At 45.1% G+C, this 17172-nt stretch overlaps 1 protein-coding gene across 3 annotated transcripts; it reads left to right on the forward strand.

Moving 5' to 3' along the window:
* Nucleotides 1-1651: 1651 nt before the first annotated feature.
* LOC309392496 (uncharacterized protein) lies at nt 1652-16951 on the forward strand (the record flags this gene model as incomplete). Of its 3 annotated transcripts, none has more annotated exons than XM_081953790.1 (5): nt 1652-1786; nt 7832-8049; nt 10867-10959; nt 15029-15112; nt 16572-16951. In XM_081953790.1, exons 2-5 carry the CDS (start codon nt 7848-7850, stop codon nt 16949-16951), a joined length of 759 nt encoding a protein of 252 aa, XP_081809916.1. In that variant the 5' UTR covers nt 1652-1786; nt 7832-7847. The 3 variants fall into 3 exon arrangements, with proteins under 3 accessions (XP_081809916.1, XP_081809917.1, XP_081809918.1); XM_081953791.1 differs by lacking the exon at nt 1652-1786 and adding an exon at nt 1818-1938; XM_081953792.1 differs by lacking the exon at nt 1652-1786 and adding an exon at nt 1840-1934.
* Nucleotides 16952-17172: the final 221 nt, after the last annotated feature.

Here is a 17172-nt window from a genome sequence, read left to right on the forward strand (position 1 = left end):
ATTCACAAAACAAAAGACCTTCACCTCCAGGGATGGGATTAAAATTTACATTCTCCTCCATCCAAATTCTAAGACCAGGACATGACCCTCTAAGATCGTGATGGCAAACCTATGGCACATGTGCACAGGTGGCACACAGAGCCCTCTCAGCGGGCACACGAGCCGTCATCACAGCTCAGCTCCACTGCGCATGCACCACACCTCCCACCGGCCAGTTGATTTTTGGGTCTCTGCTGTGCATGCATGGAGGGCAGGGGGCATGTGGGAGAGGCACGTGCATGTGGGAGGGGGGTCGAAGGGGTCCGTGTGCATGCGCAGGGGGAAGGGGGAGCTCAGGGTTGTATGGCGCCCACCACCTTGGCCCATTTTTGGTCCCAGAAGGCTGCAGGGAAGCCTACTAGGCTCAAAATGGGGTGAGGGGTAAAATTGGGGCCCAGATTGTTGAGGCCAAGATTCTGGCTCTGTAAACTGCTTAGACAGGGCCGTAAAGCACTATGAAGCAGTATATAAGTCTAAGTGTTATTGCTATTGACTCAGCCTTCCATCCTTCCAAGGTCGGTAAAAGGAGGACCCAGATTGTTGAGGGCAAGAGGCTGACTCTGTTAGCCGCTTAGAGAGGGCTGTAAAGCACTGTGAAGCAACATATAAGTCTAAGTGTTATTGCTATTGTGAACCCTCTTTATCTATATATTTGGAGAGCCCAATGGTCTAATGGCTAAGGCACCAGGTTGGAAACAGGCAATTGTGAGTTCTAGTCCAGCCATGAAAGCCAACTGGGTGATTTTGAGGGCCACTCATTTTCTCTCATCCCAACTCATCCCACAGGGTTGTTCTTGTCAGAAAAATAGGAAGAGGGAAGAATATTGTCTGTGTTCATGTGCCTTGAATCATTTGTAAAAATTATAAAGGCAAGACATAAATAAAATACATGACTAAATGTCCATACTGCTCCTCTGTTTCTTTTTCCCTTTTTGTTCTTTAGCGTGCTTTTCAATATTTGTCCGATAAAATGTTTTTTGAAAAACAAAAATGCCTACCTTTATGATTGAACAAAAAGCTAAATTTCATGTAGAAGTTAAAAAGGTAAAGGTTCCCCTCGCACATATGTGCTAGTCATTCCCAACTCTAGGGGGTGCTGCTCATCTCTGTTTCAAAGCCAAAGAGGCAGCGCTGTCCGAAGACGTCTCTGTGGTCATGTGGCCGGCATGACTAAACACTGAAGGTGCACGAAGCACTGTTACCTTCCCACCAAAGCTATCCTATTTTTCTACTTGCATTTTTACATGCTTTCGATCTGCTAGGTTGGCAGAAGCTTGCATAAGTAATGGGAGCTCACTCCGTTACATGGCACTAGGGATTCGAACTGCTGAACCACTGACCATTCTGATTGACAAACTCAGTGTCTTAGGCCACTGAGCCACCCCGTCCCTCAGTAGCCATGGGATCTGGCCCAATTCTTGGAGTGATTGTCTAATATCTTATTTCCAACTTTACTTGCACTCATTTCCTTTTTTATCTTCTTTGCAGTATAGCTTTTTGCCTGTTTCCCCCAGTAAATTCTTTTCAATTTGTTCTGTCCTATCCTGTGTTGTAACATTTCACAACCACATGTGTTCTTCTTTGTTTAAAGCAAAAATTGGTTTGTTGATTTGCTTTTTTTAAAAAAAAAAGCAGTTCCCCAGGTCACTCTTGCTTTATCTGTTCTTTTCTTCTGCTGCAAATGGTTGCAACGTATTTCGACTGAATTGGGATTGAAGAGTGAATTCTACTGGAGTTCCCGCAACAGGTAAAAAAAAAAAACCTGGGTGAAATCAGACAACAAATAAGTATTTTTCCCCCTGTTGTTTTAGAAAATGATTAACGAAAGAATCAGATTTTGCAAAATCACTGCCTGAGAAACGCATACACGAAGAGTTGGTTTCTTTCACTGCTGTGTAAGTAAGTCTTTTTCAGTATCAAACTTGCTTAAGAAACCTTCTGCTTGCTAATCTGTTTTCTGTGATTTCTGAAGCAGAATCTTAATTATTTTTGATGGGTAAAAAATGGGAGGGGGGATCCAGGTGAGGTGAGCAAAACATGACAAGGAAACAAGTCAATAAACTGAAAAGGGAAAAAGAGAATGCCACAGCAAGGAATTGATGAAGTTAATAAAGGGTTTTATTTTTTTATTCATTTATAAACGTTTATTTATTTATAAAAGTTTAGCTCAGGGTTGAAAGGACGGCTCCTCCTTGGTACTCTGAGTTTGCATTATCCAAATTAGGTAATATCATCAGGCTAGTTTAGGTCATGAAATGTCTGCAAGGAAACAATCAAGCTCAGAGAGCACCAAGGACCCCAGAGTCTTCCTCCTCCTCTTCCTCTTCCTCATTGTCATCCTCTTTCTCCTTTCCCCTTCTCCTCCTTTTCCTCCTCTTCCTTGTCAGTCTCCTCCTCCTTTCCCCTCCTCCCCTTCTTCCTCCACGCACCCCATCCTTTCTTCTAGCACTGATGATGTTCCCTAGTTGGGACAATGAAATGTCTACAAGAATACAAGAAAACTCAAAGAGCACCAAGGATCCCATAGTCATTGTCCTCCCCCCCCCCCCGCAAACCCCTCTCCCTTCTAGCACTGATGACATTCCCTTGTTGGGTAATGAAATTCTGCAAGAAAACAACCCCTAAAATATCAAATTCTTTTGCCAAATACACTATTTCTGAAACTACTCATTTCCCTTTTTTATTCCCAGCACAACACAAGGTGTGAAATGTTTATTATTCCACAAAGCAGTCCCTTTGTAGCAATTCTCAAAAGTATCAGATAATCTTCGGTAAAATAAAACAAATGTAGGATCAGCAAATCGGTATCTAAGGTGCAGTCAAGTTCAATAAACGGCAGCAGCCTGAAATGTTTTAGGCTAAGTGGCAGGTATGAATGGATTATGGGGTAGATTTTTAACTTCTGCATTAAATTAGTAGCGTAACAAACATGATTTTGTGAATCATTCGATAAATAAATGATTCTATATTATATAGATTACAAGTGCAACAAATTTAAGCTTTGATAGGGCTGTGTCTCTAGGTTTGGCTGTTCTGGAATAATTGATACTCCACAGGATCGATGTTGATGCTACTTTACAGTAAAATCAGCATTAATGAGGTTTATTAAATCTTGAGTTACACAGGAAACCAGTTAAAAGCAGGAATTAAGATGAACTAAAGGAAATTTGAAGCAGCAAGCTGAAACAAATGAAATTTGAAACAGTTAGATAAAGTAATGCATCATGACTTCGTACGTCATTGAACATTGTGACAGACAATGTGACTATTTACTCTAGCAGAAAAGAAGAAGAAAATAGCCTAAAAACAGGAAAAGCAGAGACAAAACGTTCCGTGAGGAAAATCTGATATTTTGATGCTACCTTGAGTAGTCCATAGGCTCAAAGGTACAAAGAATTGATAACTTAACCATTGCAGCCCAGCACAATTTCATGAGTTCAAAGTTCAAAGCCTTTATTGTCATGGTACATCATGTATACAATGAAATTGGTTTAGCCTCTACTGGTGCAGTCCATAACAAGAATACAAGACAACCAGTAGGGGGTTTCCATTTTTTTTACTACCGGTTTGCTCATGCGCTCGTGTGCTCAGAAGCATCCAGGTGGGTGGGCGGAGCCTCCCACTACCATCACTACTAGTTCATCCAATCCAGGCCAAACTGGGATCAACCCACCTCTGAAGACAACATGAATAATATAAAGAATATCCTTATACAAGTAGTTGGGGGGGGAGGAACCTAGTCATACGTTTCCATATGCACATCATATTTTGTGCAACATGTATAGTATTCTGGGGTAAGATCTTATATCCAGGGGTAGGATTCAGCCGGTTCAGCCCAGTTCGGGACAACCGGTAGCTCCAACGATCGCTCTGATGATCAGGAGGGCCTGTCCATCCGCTCCCATGCTTCACTTACCTATATCCTCTCAGGTGATTCACACAGTAGAGTGGATTGCTGTGCTTCAGCTGTGTTACTCCCCAGAAGTAACTTGGAAGGTAAGTTTTGTTAAAGAGCGCGCAATCACCGAACCAGTTGTTAAACCGTCAGGATCACACCATTGCTTATATCATGGAATATACATATTAGACACGACACTGGCACAGGTGAAATTCGTCATATTAATCTGTTTGTGGTGTTATATAGGAGTCTGACAGCCCATGGGTAGAAGCTGTTTTTCAACCTGTTTGTCCAGCTGGTTATACTTCTGTGTCTTCTCCCCAATGGTAAAAATGAGAAGAGACACTGACCAGGGTGTGAATCATCCCTAAGTATCTTCCTTTCTCTGCTAAAGCAGCGAGACCTGGCAATGTCATCCAGTGGTGTTAAGGGGCAACCAATGGTTTCTTGTGCTGAATTGATCATTCTCTGTAATGCCTTCCCTGTCCGCGGCTGTTAAACCAGCATACCCAGTGGTGGATTCCTACCAGTTTGGACCGGTTCGGATGAACTGGTAGTGGTTTGGCGGCCTGGTCGCTGAACCCAGGCCTGCCACGCCTCCGAACCAGTTCTCCAACGGTGGCGCCATCTTGATTTTTGGTTCTGTGTATGCACAGAACAATTTTCATTGCAATTTTTTTTTTCATTTTTTAATGTTTGGCTCATGCGCAGATCTGTTTATTTGCAAACGTTTTGCATGCAATGAGCCAGCAGTAACCCCAGCAGCAACCCACCCCGAGCATACCATACTGTTATACAGTATGTGAGGACACTTTCTATCATGGACCGATAGAAAGAAGTCATTGGCCTTCTCCAGTTCATGAGGAGACACCTTTCTCCATGACTCCAGTAATGGCTGTTATTAGATTGTATGCATTTGATGATCTGTTGCATAATGCCCGACTGATTAACTTAATTAATGCCGTTTGATCCCCGTGAAGGACTTTCAGTGGCCATGTCTCGGTTTTTCCACCTCTCTTGATCTAAGCTGACCTGATAAACATTGTTTTTTAAATGAGGGAAGGTTATTCCATTTGGCTTTCAGAACGACGCTGATGATTAACTAGTTCAGCCACTATGGAAGAAATCAGATATTTGCACATGCAACTATCGGTTGAGTTTGCTTAATTGTTTTCTCAGAAATAAGGAGACACTTTTTTGTGTGTTTCCTAGTAGAAACAAACAAGGTCTTCTGGATTATTACACAGCTGGTGGGTGATGCATGGTAGTAGTAGGCATACAGTGGGCTTCAAAAATTTCAGCAACGAGTTCTCTGCCCAGTTGCCAGATGGGCGTGGCCATGGTGAGCATAGTCTAGTCAGCTCCTGCACCATGGCGGGGGGATCTTTTTGCCTTCCCCAGGCTCCGGGGGCTCTCCTTGAGCTACTGGGAGGGTGAAAATGTCCTCACCCAGGCTCCAGAAGCCCTCCAAATGCCAGAAACAGGCCCCAACTCTAACCCTAACCCTTCCGGAACCTCAAGGAGGCCCATTTTCCCCCCTCCCTCAGCCTCCGCACAGGCCCTGCACTTACCTTGCATCCAAAATGGGAAACTCCTGGGAGGAGCGGGGTGGGTGGGCGGGGCCAGCCAGGGGAGGGATTTGGAGTTCTCCAAACCTGCCATAACATTAGCTACAGGTTCTCCAAACCTGGCCGAACCCGTAGCAGCCCTCCCCGATGCGACCCTATTCCTTAATTTTCTTTTTTTAATATTATTTATTTTATTCGCGACATTAAAATGCAACCCCCGAAACAAAAGAAAGAAAAAGCACATAAAGACAAAGCAAAACTAAACAAGACATTTTAAAAGTGCATAGGGCGGGGGGGGGGAGCCACGTACGCATAATTGCCTCTTCCCAGTTGAATACTGATCAATCTATTTCAAGAATAATAGCCACCCCCCTCCCCCGCCAAAACAGGCCCATAATTTATGAACTCCTACAACTCTTATCTATATTTTCAGTCAATTGCAAAAGGCAGCTTACATCCTGCAACAATATCTGTAACACCATGAAACATCCACAGCAGCCCATCCCAGGTCCTTGGGAAGGTCTTGATAAGTAGATAGAAATACTAAATGCAGCCTGAACATCTGGCACAGTGCAATGAAACATAATATACAGTATACTGTATTTTTCAGACTATAAGATGCCCCGGAGTATAAGATGCACCAAGATTTTGAAGAGGCAAATTTTTCAAAACGTTTTGCACTCTGCAGACCTCACAAAAATGGCCCGTTTTTCACCAAAATGGGCCTATTTTTTGTCAAAAAAGGGCATGTGTAGCCTTTAGAAGGCTTGTAGAGTGCTCCTTGGGGCTCCTTGGGGCTGGGGGCAAAAATGAGCAAAAAATGGCCCATCTTTTCGACCTCCCCCCAGACATCAGGACAACAACTGATCTCCGCTCCTTCCGCAGTAAACTGAAGACCCATCTGTTTCGGCTAGCCGGCCTGGCATAATCTCGACAACTGTTCCACCCCTTGGTTAATTTTAATTGTCAATGTTAGCTTTTAAACTTTTATTCTTATTGGGGTTTTAACTTCTCTGATTATTGTATTTATTTATTTTTACCTCCTTCTTTGTAGTCCGTAGACCGTTGCTTGTGTACGTCGCCCCGAGTCCCTGTGGGGAGAGGGGGCGACTAATAAGTCTGATAAAATAAATAAATAAATAAATCTTTTGCTCATTTTTGCCCTCCCCAGCCTCCAGGAGCACTCTCGAAGCCTCCCAAAGGGAGGTGGGTTTGCGGAGCTCTGTTTTCACTGGCAGAGGGTTGCAGGGGGCCATCACAGCTGAAAATGGAGCTTGAGAGCCTCTTTTCACTGGCAGAGCACTTGGGACACTACCAGCGCCCCTGACACAAGTGACGTCTAGGTTGCCACACCCACCCCAGCTATGCCCACCCTGGCCTCCCAAGGTCAAACACAACACTGATGCAGCCCTCAATGAAATCAGGTTTGACACCCCTGCCGTAGGTGATATAATAGCGCTGCTTGACATTAGGGCAATTTCTAATTTTTAGTCCCTCGTACAATATGAAAACAAGCTACAGTCTTCTTTGCTTCTGATGACCTCAAAACATAGAAATGAATAGGGGGACACCATCACTCGGGTGTTCTGACCTAGGCTTGCCAAAAGCATGAAGCTGAATCCTTGTCCTGATAAAACCCCTTTTATTTAGTTTAAAGTGAATTCCTATCCAGCAAAGTCTGAGCCAACAGTCTTTCAAGGGATTTCACAACTACAGACCTTGATCAGGCTTGGAGAGCTGCCAGGCTGATACTTTCCAAATGCGATGCTGTAGCAGCAATTACTTGTCAGGAATAGATCTTCACCCTAATGAATTGAACTAATTGTCTCCTGCAAACTCCCCCCACCTTTCACTCCTCTTTTATTCCCTATGGGAGGGGCCATTCACTGTCCACCTGTGCCTTTATTCCCGAGTCAGCCTTGTTCCTTAGCTGTTCCCTTCTCCTGGCAGCTCTATGCATGCGCAAACTGGGAACAGGCTCCAGCTGTTCTTCTGCCCCACTGGCATTCTATTCCGAAGGCAGCTGATAACTGTCAGACGGCCCTGGCCCCATCTCTGCCTCTGACACAAAGCCCTCATCAGAGCTTTCCCTAGACTCCAGGACTGGCCCATGTTCCTCCCCAACCTCCTCATTGTCTGAGTCTGCCACCACCTCCGCGGGCCACAACCACCAGGTAGTGGTTTCCCTCCAATTGATCAATGGGAATGTGTGGGGGAGGAGGCCGTCCTATCCTTGTACCACCAGCTGAAACACCACAAAATGTCAGAATGCTATTTATCCCAAACAAAAGGGAAACAAAATATGTACTATTTTCCTCCTCTTTAGGTTCTGTTCTTAAGATATGCTGCTTCATGCTTTCTACACCCTGGTGCTGGGAGTGTCACTGGTGAAGCCGTCAGATCCTGAGACATGCAGATGTGAAGAGAAAGTCAACATCTGCTCTGTGGTTCCTGGCATGAATGGATTGCCAGGAACCCCAGGGAGTAATGGCTTACCAGGAAGAGATGGGAAGGAAGGACCTCCAGGGCCAAAAGGAGACCCAGGTACAGCACAAACAGTTCCTTAGATTTTCTTAGATCTATGTTGACTACAAACATTAGGGCCAGAGCAATCGCTCAGTGATAAATTCTACATCCTGTAAAAGGAAGCAAAAATTCTGATGTTTGCTGCCAGAGAGAGCTTTCATTCATTTTTCTCCCGTAGAGAAGAGCTTTTAAGTGTACCACCAATGGGCAGTTACATTATGTATGATGAATGATTGAGGAAAGTAGGTACGTCTAGTCCAGGGGTGTCAAACTGGATTTCTTCGAGGGCCAGATCAGCATTGTAGTTCTCCTCTGTGGGCTGGCGAGGGTGGCAGGGAGGGAGACAGGATGATGCCTCCTGCAGCACTTTACCAGCCAAAATGGGTCATGGGGGATGCATGCCTCATTTTCACCCTCGTCCTCAGCCTCCAGCAGCAATCTGCCATACAAAAACAGGCCATGAGGGGGCCTCCCAAACCCCCACATGGACCTTTTTTGGCCTCCCCAGCCTCCAGTAGCACTCTGCCAGCCAAAGATGGGCCATGTGGAGGCCTCCGCTTGGCCCATTTTTGGCAAGCAGAGTGCTGCAGTAAGCCAGAGAGGCCAAAAATGGTCTGCATGGAGTCCACATGTGGCCCATTTTGGCCAGCAGAGGTACCATGGGCTCAGTGGTGGGTTCCGGATCCCGTTCCAGGCCCGTCGGTGTCCACATAGACGCGCACAGCACGTGCATGCATCTTAGCGCCTCCATGAGCCTCCACAATGCTCCAGCTGCTCAGCGGAGCGTCACACAGGCCCTGTACGCGCCGTGCATCTGTGCAGAAGCACCGAAGACTTGAAAGACCAATAAGGAGCTCAGGCGGGTGGGTGGGCCCTCCGGAGCACTGTCCTGGAATGGTATCCGGTGCTCTGGGCAGGCTCCAGTACACCCATAAGGGGCCCTGCAACCCACCACTGCATTGGCTGGTCCTTTGATATTCCCAGGCCGGCCCTGTAGGCCAGATTTAAGCATCCCATGGGCCGAATCCAGCCCGCAGGCCTTGAGTTTGACAGCCCTGATGTAGACTAACAAAGAGAAAGACTAGGGGTGACATGACAGCGGTCTTCCAATATTTGAGCAGCTGCCAGAGGGAAGAGGGGGTCGACCTATTCGCCAAAGCACCTGATTGCAGAACAAGAAGTAATGGATGGGAACTTATCAAGGAGAGATCCAGTTTAGAACTAAGTGAAAATTTCCTTGCAGTGAGAACCATTAATCATAAATCTTGCCTTCAGAAGTCATGGGTGGTCCATCACTGGAGGTTTCCAAAAAGAGGCTGGGCAGCCATTTTTCTGGAATGGTTATAGGGTTTCTGCTTGAGCAGGGGGTTGGACTAGAGGACCTCCAAACCAGGGGTGAAATGCTAATGATTCAACTCGATTTACCGGAACCGGTAGTAAAAAATGCTACCGTTTGCCCGAACCGGTAATAAAAAAATGCTTAACAAAGTAAAATAAAAGTTCTGACAATCAGCTGTGCTGAGCAATGGTAAGAACTTTTTTTAAACTTTTTTTTTAGCATTTGGGGTCCATTTTTCCTCCCAGGTGGGGAGTTCCTAAGGCCTGCTAAGCCAAAAATAGGGGGTGGGGAGTGCTGTGAAAGAAAGAAAGAAAGAAAGAAAGAAAGAAAGAAAGAAAGAAAGAAAGAAAGAAAGAAAGAAAGAAAGAAAGAAAGAAAGAAAGAAAGAAAGAAAGAAGGGGGAGGGAGGGAGGGAGGAAGGAAAGAAGGAAGGAAGGAAGGAAGGAAGGAAGGAAGGAAGGAAGGAAGGAAAGAGGGATGGGAGAAAAAAGTGAAGGAGGGAGGGAAGGAAAGAGGGAGGAAGGGATGGGAGAAAAAAGTGAGGGAGGGGGTAGGGAGGGAGAAAGAGAAGGAAGGAAGAAAGAAAGATAGAAAGAAAGAAATAAAGAAAGGAAGGAAAGAAAGAAAGAAAAAAGTGAGAGAGGGAGGGAGGGAAGGAAGGAAGGAAGGAAGGAAGGAAGAGAGGGGGAGGGGAGAAAAAAGTGAGGGAAGGAAGGAAGAGAGAGGGAAGGAGGGGAGAAAAAAGTGAGGGAAGGGGTAGGGTGGGAGAAAGAGAAGGAAGAAAGAAAGAAAGATAGAAAGAAAGAAAGAAAGGAAAGAAGGGAGGAAGGAAGGAAAGGAAGGAAGAAAGAAAGAAAAAAGAAAGAAAGGGATGGGAGAAAAAAGTGAGGGGAGGAAGGAAGGAAGCAAGGAAAGAAAGAAAAAATGAGAGAGGGAGGGTAGGAAGGAAGGAAGAGGGAGGGGGAGGGGAGAAAAAAGTGATGGGGGTAGGGAGGGAGGAAGAGAAGGAAGGAAGGAAGGAAGGAAGGAAGGAAGGAAGAAAGAGGGAGAGAGGGAGGGAAAAAGGAGAGGGAGGAAGGACCACAAACTTGGCACTAGATGCAGCTTCAGAGGATACCTTGAAAGAGCACAGCATCCAGGTCTGGAAGGGACCTAGAGGTCATCTAGTTCAGCCCCCTGCTCCAGCAGGACATTGTTAAAGTGAGTTTCTGTCTTTTGACCCCCCCCCCCAGTCATATGACTACATAGCCACACCCACCGAGCCACATGACACACATCCCAACCAAGCCACGCCCACAAAACTGGCAGGGGAAAAAAATTAGATTTCCCCACTGCTCCAAACTTATTATTCCATGTTCTATTTGGTGACCAATGATGGTCACCTGCACAATATATTTAGAGCAACTCTTTCATCCCTCCTGATCTTATCAGCTTAGCTATGATCATAAACAGTTTCTTCACTTACCTGTTTGTGCATTTTTTCATTGAATTGGCAGGATTGAAAGGAATACAGGGACCTCCGGGAAAAGCTGGACCTCCTGGCTCAAAAGGAGATCGAGGGCTGCAAGGGGAAAAAGGAGATAGCGCAGGTAAAGCTGAGCAGTAGTAAGCCGAGATTTTACAGAATGCTTTTGGTTTTTATGTAGAATATTAAAGGAATATGCAATGATGGTTTGCTCTCAACACTTTGCATGGTGAAAAACATTCAAAGTTATCATCTGGGACAGTGGTAGGTTTCTACCGGTTCGGACCGGTCTGGCCGAACCGGTAGTAGTTTGGCAGCCTGGGTCACTAAAACCGGCAGCGACCCAGGCCTGCCACATACCCAAACTGGTTCTCCCAGCGGAGCCATAGGCGCCACCATCTTGTTTTTCGCTTCTGCGCATGTGCAGAACAATTTTTATTGAACTGCACATGCGCACGGACACAAAGCATGCCCACGCCATACACCCACGAGCAAACCGGCAGTAGTGTCTGCCGGAACCCACCCCTGATCTAGGAGTAACTGAATCTTTGCTGAAATAGATACTATTTATATCTCTTCTTCACATCCATCTTTAGGTCTGCTTAAACTTCATATATTCCCTCTATTTCTCTTTTATGAGGGCAGATTAATCAAATCAGCCTTTGGTAGATCAGCTGATTGCACGGGTGGATCCCCATAGCACTCTATTAAGGCCACTAAAAACGGTCTCTTCTTTTCAAGAGTTGGGATCAAGTGAGACTGGAGCCCAGTAATTGCTGTTAAGGAAGAGTGTTGCTTCTGGTGTTGTGTTTTTGGATGTTGGTTTTTTTATTGCTTCATGCATGTTTTTTTTAATTGTTGCTGCTGTGAGATAACTAGCTTTAGGTAAACAACAACAAGGAAACACTCTAGTGTACAAATGGCACATGGGGTGCAAATTTATGGGATGTGACCATATTCCTTTGATTTTTGGTTGTCTTAGACTAGCACCAGGGTCGGCAACCTTAAACATTCAAAGACCCACAAAGGTCCTAACCAGAAGCCCCCTATTCAATTCTGGAGCCAACCGGAAGTCCAGTCCTCCCCCCCAATAGAGTCTCCTCTTAATGCAGCATCCTTTTTCCTCTACCTGTCCTAACCAAAAACCTTATCAATTGTGGAGCTAACCAGAAAATCTGCCCCTTGCCATATGACCCCTATATTAGCAGTTCTTCTCTTACAGCACATCTAGCTATTCTAATTGTACAACTGCATCAACGTTCCATGGAAATCATAAATTTTACATGTAAAACTGTCAAATGATCTCAGGAGCATTTTCAGTGCTTCTTTAGACTTGTGAAAGTTTTATTTATTTATTTATTTATTTCAATATTTCTAGACCGCCCCCTCTCCCCGAAGGGACTCGGGGTGGTGTACAGGTGTGTCATTAAAACGAATACAAAAGACAAATATCCCATACCCTTAAAAACGAATTAAACCTCATACAACTGTACAAAAAGTAAAAATTAAAAATTAAATTAAAAACAACTAAAAGTATACCCCTAGAAAATTTTAAAAAATGCAGGCTTGAGGAACTAAAATTGTGAATTAGGAATTAGGCCAGGCCGGCTAGATTGAACAGGTGGGTCTTTAGTTTCTTACGGAAGGAACGGAGGTCGGTGATAGTCCTGATATCTGGGGGGAGGTCATTCCAAAGGGTCGGGCCCATCACAGAGAAGGCCCTACTCCTGGGCGTCGCCCGCTGGCATTGCCTAGTGGACGGCACCCGGAGGAGTCCCTCTCTGTGAGAGCGAATCGGCCGAAGGGATGTATGGGGCAGGATACGATCCCGAGTCAAAGAAGATTCTCATTGTTCTGTAATAGGTCACCCAAGAAGAATCTGAAATGAAATATCTGTTCTGACTTCTAATCCACCAATACTCAGGAGCTCAATAGACTTCCCCCCCCTCCCCCTTATTTGTTGCTTTGATACTTTAAACATCAACATTTTGAATATTCTTATTGGAATTGGACTAGGGGGACGTTTTACATTAGTTCCAGTTTTGGTTGATAGTCATGTCTAAAACATGGCTCTAAGAGGTACTATACTTCAATATCTAGACCTGTGGTGGCGAACCTATGGCACGTGTGCCACAGGTGGCACATGGAGCCATATTTGCTGGCATGCCAGCTGTCAGTTCTGGTGCACATGCGTGCACCAGCCAGCTGATTTACGGTCTTCCAGAGGGCCAGGAGAGGTCATTTTTGCCCTCCCCAGGCTTCAGGGATGCCTCCGGCAAAAAAAAGTCACAATAAGGCTAACCAGAAGTTCGGAAACGATCCATTTCTGGCTTCCAGAGGGCCTCTGGGGGGCCAATGGAGGTCATTTTCCCCCTCACAAGGCTTCAGGAAAGCCTCCAGAACCTGGAGAGGGTTTGTGCATGCATGTGCAAGGGTGTGTGTGTCACGCATGCATGTATCGGTGGTGGGGAGGATTGAATTGGTGTGGGAATGCGCACACAGTTTTGGCACTCCATTAAAAAAAGGTTTGCCAACACTGATTTAGACCATTGGCAGTATCTCACAGAGATCTAAAGTGTCTCCCATGTTGCCAACTGCCACAGAAGACCATTGAAGTCCCATCAGTGTGGAGTAAGAAATTGATAGTGGTGAATAAGATGAGGTTATATCCCAGGAAAGAGAGAGAGGTGGTTGAAATTTGGAAATGATACTAAACTGGTAGGAATAGCTGATATACTAGATGATAGGCTCAAGATCCAGATGGATCTTGACAGACTTGAACACTGGGCCCTGTCTAACAAAATGAAATTCAATGTAGAGAAAAGTAAAATCCTACACTTAGGCAAGAAAAACCAAAAGTACCCATATAGACTGGGTGAAACCAGACTTAATAGCAGTGACTGTGAGAGGGATCTTGGAGTCTTAGTGGACTAGTCTAGTGAAGAGAAGGACCAGAGGAGACATGATAGCAGTCGTCTAATATTTGAGGGGCTGCCACAGAGAGGAGGAGGGTCAAGCTATTCTCCAAAGCACCTGAAGCCAGACAAGGAATAATGGATGGAAACTGAACAAGGAGAGATTCAACCTAGAAATAAGGAGGAACTTTCTGACAGTGAGAACAATCAACCCATGGAACAGAAGTTGCCTTCGGAAGTTGTAGGAGCTTCATCACTGGAAGCTTTCAAGAAGAGGCTGGACTGCCATTTGTCAGAAATGGTGTAGGGTCCCCTGCTTGAGCAGGGGTTGGGCTAGATGACCTACAAGGTCCCTTCCAACTCTGTTAATCTGTTAATCTGAAATGGAAACAGGAGGGGGAAATCTGCCTCCTTTTTTATGAGGTGGCACCCTGAAAGGTCTTTTAAAACAAATGTTTCTATTCTATGGCCCTCCCTGTTTGAAAGATTTAGGATGGTGTACAATATAACCAAAAGGACATGGTGGTTCAGTGGCTTAGACGCTGAGCTTGTCGATTGAAAGATTGGCAGTTCGGAGGTGCAAATCCCTAAGGCTGTGTAATGGAGTGAGCTCTCGTTACTTCTCCCAACTCCTGCCAACCTAGCAGTTTGAAAGCATGTAAAAATGCAAGTAGAAAAATAGGAATCACATTTGGTGGGAAGGTAACAGTGTTCTGTGCGCCTTTGACGTTTAGTCATGCCGGCCACATGAACACAGAGATGTCTTTGGACAGCGCTGGCTGATGGAGATGAGCACTGCCCCCTAGAGTTGGGAATGACTAGCACATGTGTGCTACCTTTATCTTACAATATAACTTAACATAGAGAAAAATAATGGGGCTGAAACCAGATTAAAAAGATATTTATTTACATCTCTTATATATATACACACCCATCTCACAGAAGTGCATCTGGGCAGCATACAAGTATGAAAGCCCCCTCCCCAACTACATACGACTTCAGGGGCCCAATAACAGTAGCCTTACACAGAGTAAATTGGGGAAACAATCAAACTAACATCTAACCTCCTAACTACAATTCTTTGAGGAAACAGTCAGGGCTTAAGGAGGAGCAAACTTTTGATACTGTGCAAAGTATGAGAAATCTTGTGTTCTAACTCAATAAGTCTGTGTCATATTTGACACCAGGCATAGCCAAGAAGCTTTCTGACATTATATTAAAAATCTGTTTTGTTTCTGACTGAAGTGAAGACTAATTCTCTCCTTTCCTACCCTTTAGAGATTGACGTTCTTAAAGCTCAGGTTCGTGATTTACAGGCAGAGCTGAAGGTCCTGAAAGAAGATTTAAGGAAGAACCAGGAAGGTAAGACAGATCAGTCTCATTAGGTACATTTGCAAAGACTTTCATAAATACTTCCGTGGGGTCCTTGGTGCTCTCTGAGCTTGGTTGTTTTTTTGCAGATGTTTCACTGCCAATTCAGTAACATCCAGAGGTGGGTTGCTATTGGTTCGCACCGATTTACAATACAATACAATACAATAGCAGAGTTGAAAGGGACCTTGGAGGTCTTCTAGTCCAACCCCCTGCCTAGGCAGGAAACCCTATACCGTTTCAGACAAATGGCTATCCAACATCTTCTTAAAGACTTCCAGTGTTGGGGCATTCACAACTTCTGGAGGCAAGCTGTTCCACTGATTAATTGTTCTAACTGTCAGGAAGTTTCTCCTCAGTTCTAAGTTGCTTCTCTCCTTGATTAGTTTCCACCCATTGCTTCTTGTTCTACCCTCAAGTGCCTTGGAGAATAGTTTGACTCTCTCTTCTTTGTGGCAACCTCTGAGATATTGGAACACTGCTATCATGTCTCCCCTAGTCCTTCTTTCTCTTAAGCTAAACATAACCAGTTCCTGCAACCGTTCTTCATATGTTTTAGTCTCCAGTCCCCTAATCATCTTTGTTGCTCTTCTCTGCACTCTTTCTAGAGTCTCCACATCTTTTCTACATCGTGGCGACCAGAACTGAATGGGTGAACCAGTAGTGGTATTTTGGCCTGGATCAAAGAACCAGCAGCAACCCAGGCTGGCCATGCCCCCGAACTGGTTCCCCAGTGTTTTTTTACTAATTTTTTCATATTCTGAGCATGCACAGAACAGTTTACAGTCAACTGTGCGCGCGCAGTGAAGCAGACACAAAGCAAACTGGCAGCAGCAGCAACCCACCCCTGGTAACATCATCATCCTGCTAATGAAACATCTGTGAGAAAACAACTAAGCTCAGAGAGCACCAAGATCCTCTCATTTCAACCTTGAGCTACACATTTTTTCCTCTATAAATATTTTGCTCTGATACTTCCCATGTCAGGGTTCCAAGGAAGACCCCCAACAAAAGAAGACTCTGAGGCTTGAGTTTCTTCAAAGTTCCACTTTATTAGTGATGTCATATTGACACATCTGGGAAAATCCGAATCTGAAAGCTTCTGGGTTTTCCCCACCCAAAAGAAAGTCCAGGTCCCTGCCCCAATACCCACATGTCCATCGCATGGTCCAATCAATGCACCGCCCCAACTGGGAGATGTTTCCCAGACACACACCTCCACATGCAGGGCAGAGTGGCCTTGACTCTTGGAGAAAAGAGCGTTATTTTGACTATCTATCTCCCAGCTCCATACAATCCTCCCCTCCCAGTTTCCCACAGCACCCAATGCCTAAAATGGCTTCCAGGCCTGATGTCCTGATGTTCCTTCAGTTCATTTGATGGTAAAAATCAGGATGATCACCATGAAAACGGCCGAGAAAGAATTCACTTTGGTTATTTTCTTTCTTAGATTTTCGAGAGTCTGCTTTCCCAAACTTCACCATCATAGGAACCAAAAGATTTGCATCGAATGGAGCTGAAGGCAATTTTGAAACTGGCAAGTCCACCTGCTCCATGTTTGGAGGAAAGCTTGCTTCTCCGAGAAATGCGGGGGAAAACGCTGCCCTAGCAAAACTGGCTTCACAGCTTGGAAGACACACTTTTCTTGGGATGACCGACCGGGAGGCAGAAGGTAATTTTAAACACCTCAACGGGGACCCAATGCAATACTCACAATGGGCAAAAGGCGAACCTAATGGAGAAGAAGAAGATTGCATAGAGTTGTACCCAGATGGCAAATGGAATGACATTCCTTGCAATGAATCTCGATTAATCACCTGTGAGTTTTAATCCAACCATCCTTCTCTGAGTTTGACAGGCTAGTAAGAACAGATTTCCGATGTACTAAATGACATTCACTAAATAACTTCAGAACATGAGCAAAATGACCAGTGGTGAAATTTTAATTTTTTTTGCTACCGGTTTTGTGGGGGTGGCTTGGTGGGCATGGTGTGGCTTGGTGGGTGTGGCAGGGGAAGGATACTGCAAAATCTCCATTCCCTCTGGGGCCA

The sequence above is a fragment of the Natrix helvetica genome, assembly GCF_964273705.1.
Source record: "Natrix helvetica genome assembly, chromosome: 5".
NCBI lineage: Eukaryota > Metazoa > Chordata > Lepidosauria > Squamata > Natricidae > Natrix > Natrix helvetica.